Source organism: Myotis nattereri, assembly GCF_964212035.1.
Source record: "Myotis nattereri genome assembly, chromosome: 3".
Lineage (NCBI taxonomy): Eukaryota > Metazoa > Chordata > Mammalia > Chiroptera > Vespertilionidae > Myotis > Myotis nattereri.
Window position 1 is genome coordinate 190334416 of NC_138077.1, and position 12658 is coordinate 190347073.

A 12658-nucleotide genomic window follows, 5' to 3' on the forward strand; every position below is an offset into this window, starting at 1 on the left:
GCAGGGCTTGCAAACACCTGTCCTTGGTGAGTCACCCACCAAACGCCAAACGGCCAGGGACGTGCCTGCTAACGGGAGCCCCAGCTAGTGCTCTGTTGCTTCCAGGGACTCAGAGAGAAGACAGCCTGCAGCCAGGAGAATGGTACAGCAAATGTGTTCAAGGAGGAATGGGGGGGGGGGGGAGAGAGAGAGAGAGAGAGAGAGAGAGAGAGAGAGAGAGAGAGAGAGATCACCACTGGTTGCTCCCCAGTGAGCCTGGACTGGGAGATTCTGGGACCAGCTAGAGAAGCTTTCCCTCCCTCCACTCTTGGCCTGCAGCTCTTCAAACCCCACCCCTACCCCCCACCTTGCATCGTCCTGCCCACCCCCCACTCCCTGCGGCTCTATAGCATCCCCGCTCCCATTGGACCAATCCCCAGACGCCTCGCCCCACCTGTGTCAGATGCCTAGAAATCCCTTCCCGCACGTGGCCCAGCTGGAGGCTATCTGGACCCCATTCGCCCCCCAATTTAGGAAAAAAGGGTCCTTTCCCACAGCCTTGGATCGGGAGTGCTCAGCCGCCAGTGCAGTTCGGGCGGCCCGGCCAGGCTTGGGGGAGACCCCCAAGTGCTGGGAAGAGGTGTTCCTGGGGCCTTGAAACCTTCCAGACCCGCTCAGTATAAACCGCCTTGGGCTTGTGTCAACATCCGAGGCTGGAGACTGGCGGCGGCTGGGGACCGGCTCCGACTAAGGGACGGGAAGACGGGAGGGTGGGGAATGGAGGGGGGTCTGTGGGATAGAAAGAGGGGTCCTTTGGGGAAGATTCCCGAGCGGTCCTTGGTGGGGGAGGGGTCCGCAAGAACAAGGAAGGCAGTCTGGGCAGGGCTTGGAATTAGGGGCTTTGGGGAGCCCACGCCCAGCGGTCACGGAGAGGTTGGGTACTTGGCCCTTTGTCCTGTGTTCCCCGCGCCCACCCGCCCTCTTTCTGTGCCACCGCGTGAGGGGAGAGGTGTGTTGCAGGGGTGATGCCAAGGCGTGAGCTGCTGACCACCATCTATCGCTTCCCCTCCCCACCCAGCCCCTTGGCGCCTTCCTCCAAATCCGGGGGGATACGGAGGGGGTCACATAGCGTGACTCATTCCCTCTTCCATCCCACCCCCGCTGGGGCCCAGGAAGGGAAGGTTTAGAAATTCGGCGGCGGCTCTCCCGTTTCCATAGCAACCGTGAGGTTGTTTTTGCGAATCCCCTCCCATCGTCCACACTTTTCACCCCAGATTGCGGCCCGGGGTCTGAGCCTCCGGGCGCGGTGCAGAGGGGTACAGCCCTCCCCCTTCCTCGCGACTCCCAGGAAGGTCAGCGCGGGCAGGCGGGGTGCGCTCCTGCCGCAGGGCCTCACTGGCCACCCGGTCCCCACCTGAAACCGCGCCTGCCACTCGGCCCCGGCGGAGCCAATCACGCCAGATCTGCCCCGGGTGAGGTGGGGCTTATGCAAATCCTGTCGCCTCCGAGAGACACAAGTGATACCAGAGCTGGGAGGCGGCTGCAGCGCGCATCTTGGGGAACCTGGCCGCCCACCCACGAGCCAGTCTCGATCCCGAGTCCAGCTGAGGCTCGGAGCCATCCGGCGAACGGCGAGCGGCCTCAGGTAACGCGGGCGGGGCTGGGCGGAGGCCCTTGTCCCCTCCCCCTCCGCTCTCCATTCCCAATCTCGCTTGCTGCCCCCTCTGATTCATTTCCCTGGCCGCAGGTTCTGCCACAGGCGGCAGCATCTGGAGGGGGGACCCCCACCCACGTCCAGGCCCCGTGGGTCCCAGGAAAGGAGGCAGAGCTGCTTCCTTATCCCCAGTTCAGGTGAAAACAACCGCTGCTCTGGCCCCCAACACACACACACCTGGGTGTGCAGTGTTGCTGGTACCAGAGGAGGCACCAGTCAACATCTCTCCTTTGGAGACAGGTAGTCCACCCAGTCCCATGGCAACCTCCCACCTCCATAGATAACCTCGACCCCTATCACCCAGCCCCACCAGCCGCTCAGCCCTCCTCCCCCCAAAAAACCCCAACCTCCCTCCCCCTTTCTCTTCACAACACTTTCAACAGTGCCTCCTCACCAAGGTTCAGTGCTAGGCAGAGGCCCCATGTGTGTGGTCTTTTCATCCTGGTTGGAGGATGAACCAGGGACTCCAATCCCCAGCAGACCACCCCTACCTACCTGCCAGTCACTGCAACCAAGGTCCCAGCCTCCTCCACTCCCCTCACCCCTTACAGCAAAGCACCAAGTCCGCTCATTCTTCCTGTCAAATATCTTTCTAATCTGTACCCTCTCCGGCCTCCTTGCACCAGTCACTCCCTCTGAATGCCTATCTCCCTACTGCCCTGCAGGGACTGTGCCAAAGCTCCATGCGGGACCTTGTGGCTCCTTTCCCTAAGGTGACCTGAGCCTGGAGGGCAGAAGAGCTGGTTCAGATCTTGTCTCTGCTCAGTGCTGTCTGACTTTGGCCAAGTCACTTCCCTCTCCTATCCGTTGTGAAATGGGGAAGGGGTCTGGACCGAGGGTGGACTGAATGAGATGATCTTGAATGGCCACCCAACAGTGACACACTCTGGTTCGATGGCTGATTAGGAGAAAACAGGATCCTTTCCCTCTATCCCTAAACTATGGAGGTGTTTTAGAGAGGAGGCCTGGGGGGGAAGGGTTAGTCCTCAGTGAAGGGACATTGCTTCTTACCAAGGCCTCGGTCAAGGCGACCCCCTCACCAGGCCCAGGCCCCCTTTCTGCTGTTAGGGGTCCCTCCTAGACCAGCAGCCTACATGCATGGACAGCTCCAAGGTAGAGGTTGTCAGCAGGGCCTGTCTTTTGTTTATCATCCCCTGCCTCTCATTAACAAGGAGAGAGAAAAGCTGCAGCTTCTATGGCTGCTGCTTGGAGAAGAGCAAATGAAGGAGAGGAAAGAGAGAAAAATCTCCTGACCAGGGAGCTGTTGTCACCATGGCAACCGTCTCAGCACCAGTTTCTCTGAAGCTGGGCGAGGGTGTGGGATTATGGCATCCCTCAGTCCCGCCCATCCTACTGCCACCTTCCCATCTGAAGCCCACAGCCCTGAGCTCTGCCCTCTGGAAGAAGCCTCTGGGCACAGAGAGCAGCAGCTTGGTGTATGGCCCTGCGCCAGCTCCTTCGCAGCTGGAGGGCAGCCCGCAAGAGGTAGGCAAAGGGGCCTGCGCACTCAGCAGGGCTACAGCGCCAACAGGACGAGCCCCAGTGCATTCTGGCCTCCGCCTTGCTGCTGATGGGCTCTACTTTACCTTGGGTGAACCCTTCCTATCGTCAGGTCTGGCTTCCATCGCCTCTGAAGTTGGTGCAAGGGCAGATCACAGATAAAATAGCCTGAGGCCGTTCTTCGGAGGAAGAAGTGGGTTCTGCCCGTCTCATGTAATCCACCAAGGAGCACTCACGGAACATCGCTGGGTTCCAAGCACCACCCCTGGGTTCGCAGGGTGGTGAGGTGCAGCCACAGAGGGACAGAGCGAGGATTCCGTGTGGGGCAGCTACAAGGGAGCAAAGGGAAAAGCGTTTCTCTCACTCTCAGAGGTTCTCCAAAGTGGACTGGGAGGGGAGAAGCTCTTTGCCATTGAGCAAAAAGGCTCAGGCAAGGGTTTAATGCAAGGGCCTCTCCTAAATCAGGCTCCATCCTAGATTTCTAGAGCACCAGGTGAGGGTCAGAGAGCTCTGAGGTCTACATACTCGTGGGGCTCAACTCCCCAGCCTCACAGGGTCTGTCTACTCATGCCCTCATGCTCCTGATTGTCCACTGTCCGGGTGGGGAGAGGCCGATCATAGGAAGTGGGCTGCAGCCAGGCCTACAGACTGCTTATAGCTGCTTGAGTCCAGGAGAGAAGGATATTAGGGGAGAAGAAAACAGCTAAGCCATAGGTGAGGTAGGTTCTGGTTGTAAGAAACCAGGTTTGAAAGGAGTATATAGTTTTGAGGGAAGAAGTTGGAGGTGAGGCTAGACAGGTGGGCACCTTGGCACCAGGTTCTAGAGGATTCTGGAGTTTGAGGGGACACGTGGGCATGACCCCCTCTAGCCTATATTGCACTTCTGGGCAAAACCAGAAAAGACATTCCCTTGGAGGAGAGGAATCAGGAGAAAAGCACTTCCTCTGAGGCCATTGAGCCCACAGGCATGGCTTGCCAAGCAGTGGCCCAGCTGGCTTTCAGCCCCCTTGGCTGTGCCCCTGGCCCTGACTGAGGAGAGAGAAAGGACATAGTGAAGTTTACAGGAGCAGTTCAAAAGAAGGAACAATAACCCAACCAGTGTAGCTCAGTGGTTGAGTGTCAACCTATGAACCAGGAGGTCCTGGTTCGATTCCCAGTCAGGGCACATGCCCAGGTTGCAGTCTCGATCCCCAGTGGGGGCTGTGTAGGAGGCAGCCAATCAGTGATTCTCTCTCATCACTGATGTTTCTGTCTCTTTCTCCTTCTCCCTTCCTGTCTGAAATCAATAAAAACAGTTTGTTTTTTTTTTAAAGAAGGAACAATAGGACTTGGTGGCAAGTTGGACCTAGGGAAAAAGAGAAGGGAAGACTAAAGGTAACTAAGATGGCATTCCTCCCCTGGGACAAGGGAAGGAAGGAGTGATGGAGAGAGGACAGCCACAGGTTGAAGATGAGTCTGGTTGTAGATGTACTGGGTTAGAGGTGCTAGTGGGCTACTCCAAAGGGTGTCAGCTACTGTGACCTGGAGCTCAGTAAGATGGTCCCACTGAGGCTAAGAGGCAGATCAGAGCTATGGTTCTCCCCAAAGGGCAGGTAGGAGTGGCGAAGGCTTGCATTGGAGAAGAGTAGCCATGATTTGGAGAGAGTGGTTCAGGCAGTTAGCATGGATTCAGCGTAGGTGCTCATCTGAGCTCTTCCACTGACCTGCTGTGTAACTCAAGCTCGTTTTCTCCTCTCTTTGGGTTTTCACTAACATAAGGGGATGATCTTAAAGGGCACTGCCAGTTTTGGCCTACCAATCTAAAAGCAATAGAGGGAATAAGGAGAAAGGAGGTGAAGACATAGTTCTTGGCGGGCCTGGGACCAAATGGGGGCCAAGAACAGGTATGGCCCCAGGAGACACAAATTGTGGGAGGGAGGAGAACAGGGGCAGAAGGGGGGAGAGACACAGACACTCTGACACACAGAGACAGTGCTCTCTGACAGACTTGCAATCTCATACATTGACACGCTCCCACCCACACCCTGCACCTGATGCAGACACTCAGACACATTCCCCAGGAGACAGCGGAAGAGGCTCTGCCTCCCCCATCAGACTCGTCCACCTCTGTGTTCTCTACTTCCTTGACTATACCCTGAGTCTTCAATGTACTTTGGACTTGAGGAGGAGGCAGCTGGGTTAGGAGCCTACTTCCTTCTGCCCATGGTGTTCCAGAAGTGTCCTTGACTCTTGCCCCAGTGCAACTGTTTTGAACCTCACAATTTCAGGTTTCTGAAGGTGGCCTACACCCCCCCACACACACCATGGCTTCTCCTGAGGGAATACAGGATTTCTCATCCTCTGAGGGTGGTAGGTAGGGGAGGATGTAGCTACCCCCATTGCTTCTTGATCTTCCTCATGGCCCGCGGGAGGAATCTGAGGCCCAGTGATATCTGGTAACTAACCGGAAGTCAGGCAGCAAAGGAGGGGACATGGAACAGACCAACCTCTGTTTATGGTGCTCTCAGCAGTAAAGATTAGAAGCCACACTGGCCTGGGATGGGCCGTAAAAGGGGCATTCCTTTTTCTGGCCTGAGGGCTTCCTTTTCTAGAGTATCTTCATGGCAGGCTACCCTGCAGTTGGATTCTGGGGCCCTTCCAGACTCCAAGCAGGTCCAAGTCACCTCCCAGGCCATGTCCTGGGAAACTCAAGCTCTGGAGGGACATTCCTCCCACAGAGTTCAGAAAGGAGTGTTCATCCAGGGCCCAGTGGGGCATCACTGTGACCATGCTTCCTGGAGAGGGTTGCTCTGCAAACACTTCTTCTGGCACAGGCTACCTGAGGGGCTCACGTTCCAGCTGAGCACTGACTCTTCATCTGCCCCAAACTTGCTTCTCAGCAACACCATCTCCATCCACTCAAACCCAAATCTGAGCATCCGCCTAAACTCCTCCGTCCCTCTCACATCCACTCAGTTACCAAGTCCTGCCAGTGCCCACTCCTGACAGTTCTCAGTCCATCCCCATCTCTTCACATCCCTTACCCTTGAGTCATCATCTCTCATCTGAACTATGCAGCAGGCCCCTCTCTGCTCTCCATACCTTCCCCCACCCAGGTCGTCTTGCACACTGTAACCAAAGGAAAAATTCTAAAACACATTCCTTCTCCCTGAGTTCCCAGCACCTAGGTCAGGACCTGACATATTGTGAGCATTCTGTAAGCGCTGTGGAAGGAATGCTACCTTCCTAGCTCTTGCTTTAAAACCCCTCCAGGTAAAGGCTGAACTTCTTGACATGGATTGAAGGTCCTTTATAATCAGCTGCCTACCTACCTCTTTGACCTAATTTTGAGTTCCTGAAAGTGGGCTTGTGTCTACTTTATCCCCATGACTAGCACAGGCCTTAGCACACAGTCAGCCTCAATAAATGCTCAGGGAATGAATGAACTAACGGAAAGCAAAATCTAATCAGGGTCATCAGTGCTACTAGCTAGGACTCCTATTTGTACCAAAGAAAGAGGGAGAGAAGCTTCCTGCTGGGATGGCCTGGAAGGCCTGGAAGAAGTTGGGAGGTGATACCAGGGGACACAGGAGGAACCTGCCTCGGGTCCCTGCTAGGAGAGGAGCCTGCAGAGGCAGGTAGGGCTGAGTGTGAAAGCTCTGAATAGCAAGGAGGGAATTAAGACTTTATTCTATGGGTGTGGGGAGCTATGGAAGGTGTAAATGGGAAGAGAGGATGAAGATTGTGGCATGCAGCCCCTGTCAGTGAAAAAGAGGGGAGCGGAGACCTGAAAGGCTAGAAATCCTGGAAACCTGCACCCAGTTTTTTGGGAGAGGGGTGGAGAGGGGCGGTAGGAGCTCCTATGGGAAGGGATGTGGTGAAGGGGAGAGCCCAGCTGTAGGAAGATGGGGCTTGTTGAGCGTGGTGGTGAGAGGAGGGATACCCAACCAGCTGTGGAGGGAGGGATCCTGGCTGTGGGAATGTGGGTTTGTTATGGGAGGGAGCTGTTGTAGAGAAAGGGAACCCTGTTTTACGGGGACTTGGAGGACCGCTGCTTGCGCCTGTCCCCCAGGCCCCGCCATGGGGAAGACCAACAGCAAGCTGGCCCCGGAGGTGCTGGAGGACCTGGTTCAGAACACCGAGTTCAGCGAGCAGGAGCTGAAGCAGTGGTACAAGGGCTTCCTGAAGGACTGCCCCAGCGGCATCCTCAACCTGGAGGAGTTCCAGCAGCTCTACATCAAGGTGGGCGGGCCGGGTGCGCGTGGGGGCGGGGCCGGGCACCGGGGGCGAGCCGAAGGGCGGGGCGGGGCGGGGCGGGGCGGGGCCAGGTACCCCGGGGGCGGGCCGGAGAGAGGCCAGGCCATCGCGGCGCCCCAACTCCCTGCGTCCCCTCCTCAGTTCTTCCCCTACGGCGACGCCTCCAAGTTTGCTCAGCACGCTTTCCGCACCTTCGACAAGAACGGCGACGGCACCATCGACTTTCGGGAGTTCATCTGCGCCCTTTCTGTCACTTCCCGCGGCAGCTTCGAGCAGAAACTCAACTGGGCCTTTGAGATGTACGACCTGGACGGCGACGGGCGCATCACGCGCTTGGAGATGCTGGAGATCATCGAGGTGCGCTGGGCGGACGGAGAGGCGGGGGGTGCGGGGGTGGCGCGCCCCCTGTCTTCGCCGCCGGGCCCTTCTCTGCACCGCCCTCTCCAGCCAGCTCCTCGGGCCTCAGGGGCGTCCTCGCTGCACCCACCTCCCCCCACCCCGCTTCCCAGGCCACTAGCATGGGTTGGGAGCGTGGTGTTGGACAGGCCTTGTGCTAAGTCCTTTACCCAACAACCCTGGAGGGGAGGTACTGTCAGAAACCCCATTTTACAGATGAGGAAACGCAGCTAGTGGTGGTTCATGATTCAAATCCAGGGAGTCTGACCCCAGAGCCTAAGTTCTTTTAGCTCCTTGTTCTCTCAACAAATGCGTGTTGAATGCCTGTCCTGTGCCAGGCGCTGTTCAGAGTTCCTGCTTTCATGGGAAGCAAGGAGACTGTTGTTAGGAGACTTCACAGCAGCCCAGTCAGGATCTGATGGAAGTGACAGCCATGGAGGGTCAGTAGAAGTGGTTGGATATGGGATTTATTGGGATTGATTGCAAAATTAGAGGGGACGAGATTCCCTGAAGGATTGGACGTGGGTATGAGAGAAGGAGAGCCAAGAATAGTGTCAAGGTTTCTGAACAACTCGAAGAATGAATTTGCTATTTCCTGAGACAGGAAATGAATGCCTGGGGAGGAGCAGGTGGAAAGTGAAGAGTTGGGTTTTAGACATGTTAGTGTGAGATGCTCATTAAATATCCAGTCTTAACGACCATACATCACATCACCTTCCAGCATCCTCCCCATTTCCCAGTGTTCTCCCTGCCCACTCCCAAACCCCCTTCACTCACCCCCAATCCTCCTGCCCCCTGTGCCCCACCAGGCTATCTACAAGATGGTGGGCACCGTGATCATGATGCGCATGAACCAGGATGGGCTCACGCCCCAGCAGCGTGTGGACAAGATCTTCAAGAAGATGGACCAGGATAAGGATGACCAGATTACTCTGGAGGAGTTCAAGGAGGCAGCCAAGAGTGACCCATCCATTGTGCTGCTGCTGCAGTGTGACATGCAGAAGTAGAGAGCAAAGGCTGGTGAGGGGCTGGGCCCTGGCCAGGAGGAGCGTGGCCACCTCCCAACCCCATGACCTCTCTGGCTGGCCCTTCCCTAGGGGGAGGGGTACTCCAGCCTCATTCTCTGGCCCACCCACCCCTCTGCCCAAGCCCTTGCTCCCCTCAATCAAGATCTTTGAGGGAACACTTCACCCTGGAAAAGAGAGATCCTCAGGTATCCTGTGGTCTAGACCCACCCCCAGTCTTGGCCCAGAACTAACATCCACTGGGCAAAGGGGAGTTAGCTTTTGCCCCTATAGGCAGGGTTAAGGAGGGAGGCTGGGGTTCTGCTTTGAAAGTTCGTTCTTCCTGGGGTTATATTTTATAAGCTGTGGTTCCACACACCCCAGTTAAAGGGCCAAATTGGGTCTGTCCTTTATTAAGGACCCAGGTCCCTTACAGGTGGTCTCTGCCCTGTTCCCTCAACTCTCCCTGGCTCTTTTGGCTCCTGTCTTTGAAGCGTTCATTCAGTCCTTTCTTCAGCTAACAGTCATTGAGCCCCTGTTCAGTGTCAGGCACCTCTAGGTGCTAAGGATATGGTAGTCTACAGGACACATTCTGTGCCCTCCGGAAGCTCACACAGTGAGGCAGGCTTCCAGTGGTCAGAGACGTTGAACACAGCTGAGCACAGGGTGGGTAAGGCTGGTTAGTTTGAGAGGAACTATTAAATCTTTCCACTCCGTTCTATGCAGAGCTGCAGGAGGATAAATGAAGTGTTTGGAAGTCTAAGAACCATGTAAGTGGAAGTTTTAAGAAAAATTGAAATTTATGCAATACCTAATTTTTTTTAGTACCCTTAAAAGGAGCTAAAGTAATTTTATTAGTTTAGGGTATTAAAACATACTCTATATTACTTGATTTCTTATAAAATAATAAAATGAATACAGAAATGCTAATTTTCATGGGGAAAAAGAGCTGAGAGAAAAAAAAGAGGGAAACACCACCAAACTCACCAGAAAACACTTTTTCTTATCAAGCTAAATCCTGAGCTGTTGCCATCAGCAGCTTCTACTGCCTCCTTTTTACTGATCTTTTTCAATTTCATGAGCAACTCTGTTAGTCTGGTTAGGTGCTGTCTTCAGAAACACAAAAACAAGGTTCGCTGAGAGTGAGACTGTGTATTTCCCACATCTTGGTAGTTCCTTTCTGGATTTGATCTAGTTTCAAGGATGGGCTTGTTCTTTCACTGTTACAGAAGTAGAAGGAGCTAGAAGAAGAGCCCATCTGGCCAGTGTTTAGGTGCCAGGCTGCATTTATGGACCAAATGCCTAAAAATGTGCTGGGCATGCTCCATTTGAAAAGCTTTTTCTAACTCCAAATCCTAAATCGGGCAGGTAATTCGTCATCTAAGTGCACTGGCTTTGCTTCCCAATGTCTGCTTTCCGATTTTGGATCCATGAGCTATACAGCTGCATGCTTTAACTGCCAGACAATTCATCTTGCTTCTATAAGTCTTTCCCTTTACTTTCTCTTATACTTGTGATCAGAAGTTAGCTTTCATGTGCAGTGACAGTTGACTTCCTCTTGAACTGCTGGTGAAAACAGTCTAGTGCACAGGTGCTGTCAGCCCAGGGTGGGAACAGGGAATGATTGCTGAGTTGGGGCTGCGGATTGTACCTGCAGGGAAGCAGTGGAGCTTGTCTTTTACTTCTGAGTGTTCACCTGTCCTCTCTCTCTGCAGGATGTCCTCTCATCTTGGGGATGTGGACCTTTGGTCCAAAACTCTACTGGGCCTTCCTTCTTGCTGCTCTTGGAGGTAGCGAGGCCACTGGATTGCCACCTCTTTCTATCCTGCCTATGACCTGCCTGTTACCAAGGCTAGGGAACTCACATCCTCAGGCAGTAACCAGTAGGCTTTTATCCAGTAACGCCTCAAAGGATGTTCCATTGCTCTCAGGAGCTGGCCATGAGGTGTATCTTGTGCTGTCAGTTGGCACCCCAGATACTCAATAGCCTGGCTCAGCTGACACTTCCAATGGAAGGCTTTTTACAAAGTGGGGTTCCCATCCCCCAAACGTTGAATCTAACTCAACTCCCAATCACACAGAACTTCATGGCTTTCAAAGGCTTGCCATCCACCCCATCTTATTCTACGCTCACAGCCTAGGGAAATGGGGATTTCATTTCCCATTTCCTTTCTCCAGACTTGGAGGCCGAGGCACAGAGAAGGGGAGTCTCGTGTGCAAAGGCACAGAGTCAGGAGGTGGCACAGTGCCAAGACTTGAACCCAAGACTCTAAGCAGGTTCTTCCCTTCAGAGTCTCTCCCCTACTCATTTATTTGACTCTGAGTTGCACAGAGGTTGGCTGGGGGACAAGCTAAGTTAGTTTGGTCTTTCACAAGCTTCCTGCTAAGAAGTTCCTAAAGCTGTGGTCTTCCAAAAAGAAATAGGAGCTGGGGTGAAGTCCCCACATTTTCGAGCATTTTGTTTTCTGTTCTGGGCAGCTCTGCCTACAAATCAGTGCTGTCCTAGGAGGCCTCTGACTCGGAACCCCGGAAGCATCTTGCACTGTCTCTACCATTAACTTCCTCCCTAAGAGAACTGCTTTTGTGTTTTCCCAGCTGGTAGGCAAGTCCTACCTGTGAGGGCATGTTTGATCACGCCAAGCTTTTGGACACACATCCCTGGCTGATATTTGCTGGTGAGGCCAAAGACCCAGCAGTGCCGAATACATAATGCCAGGCCAGGGACCAGCATTGCTAATGGGAGGAGCCATAGACAGGCCAGGCCTGGCTCCCACATGCTCCTGATGTCCCAAGGACGCTGCTTGGGAGCTCCGGTGGTAGAGCACTGGCCCTGCAGTGAGAAGAGAGGCAGTCCTCCCATCTCTGCCCCAGCTGAGAGGGACTTGTCACAGAGCACAAGGTTAGCAGAGATGGAAGTACGACTCACATAGACTCAAAAATATACAGTTAAGACGTTGATATATCCAGACTCTCCTTTGAAGTTCTGTATCTTCTTGCAGCAACTCTGAATCGCACGATTCCAAATCTCTCTTCTAACTGTATTCTGTCCTCATTCAATCTTTGGTCCAACTGATGAGCTCCTTCTTAACTTTAAAAATCATCAACAAGGGCTACTTCAGATGGCCGCTGCAGTCCTTTGAGCTATCGTCAGGATTTCATAACCGACCTTAAATCAAACATTAAGGAAAAGGAAGCGCATAAGCAAAGGCACTTTATCTTTTCCTGACAACGGCAGAGTCCCTAGAGGAGAAATGGATTTTGAGAGAGAGAGGGAGAGAGAGAAAGAGAAAGAGAGGGAGGGGAGGGGAGAATACCTGGGGTTTTTGGCAAGGTAGTAAGCTGACACTGTAAATTTTTACACAAAAATTTACTAAAGCAGCAAATATTTCCTGAAGACCCACCCTGGGCGAGGCTTTGTGCTGGCTTTGGAGAGCACTGTGGGGGCAAGAATATATTTTCTACATATTTTATTCATCCGTTTTGAAAAAAATTCAAATCCTGCAATTGAAAAGTCTCAGAAAAACATGGGATTTTTCTCTCTGAGATTTTCAGGGTTTTCTTTTCCCTTTGCCAGAGTGTGGGGGCAGGACCAGGCCTCTCAGGGTATCTGGCCCTTCCTACTTGGCGGAGGCTCTGGGAGTGTTGAGGCCTGGGGCAGGAGGGGGGATGGGTGGCACAGGGGTGCTCCCAACTCATTCACCACTCTGGCCCTGTCCCCTGTGGATGTGCTGCTCCTGGCTGTGCCCACAGTGACCGTCCTCACTGTTCCACCCTGTGCTGTGGTGTGTGTGTGCGTTCTCACTGACAGTGAATAAAAGGTGTGACTGTG

At 54.0% G+C, this 12658-nt stretch overlaps 1 protein-coding gene across 1 annotated transcript; it reads left to right on the forward strand.

Moving 5' to 3' along the window:
- The first annotated feature begins 1256 nt into the window (after positions 1-1256).
- On the forward strand, positions 1257-12658 carry HPCAL4 (hippocalcin like 4). The gene is made up of 4 exons (XM_081087277.1): positions 1257-1624; positions 7245-7414; positions 7571-7786; positions 8635-12658. The coding sequence occupies exons 2-4, from the start codon at positions 7253-7255 to the stop codon at positions 8830-8832; spliced, it is 576 nt and encodes a 191-aa protein (XP_080943403.1). The 5' UTR covers positions 1257-1624; positions 7245-7252; the 3' UTR covers positions 8833-12658.

Coding starts and splice junctions, on each gene's coding strand:
- HPCAL4 (XM_081087277.1), top strand. CDS start 7,253: ATGGGGAAGACCAACAGCAAGCTGGCCCCGGAGGTGCTGGAGGACCTG. Junction 7,415..7,570: donor TCCAGCAGCTCTACATCAAG/GTGGGCGGGCCG, acceptor TCCCCTCCTCAG/TTCTTCCCCTACGGCGACGC. Junction 7,787..8,634: donor AGATGCTGGAGATCATCGAG/GTGCGCTGGGCG, acceptor GTGCCCCACCAG/GCTATCTACAAGATGGTGGG.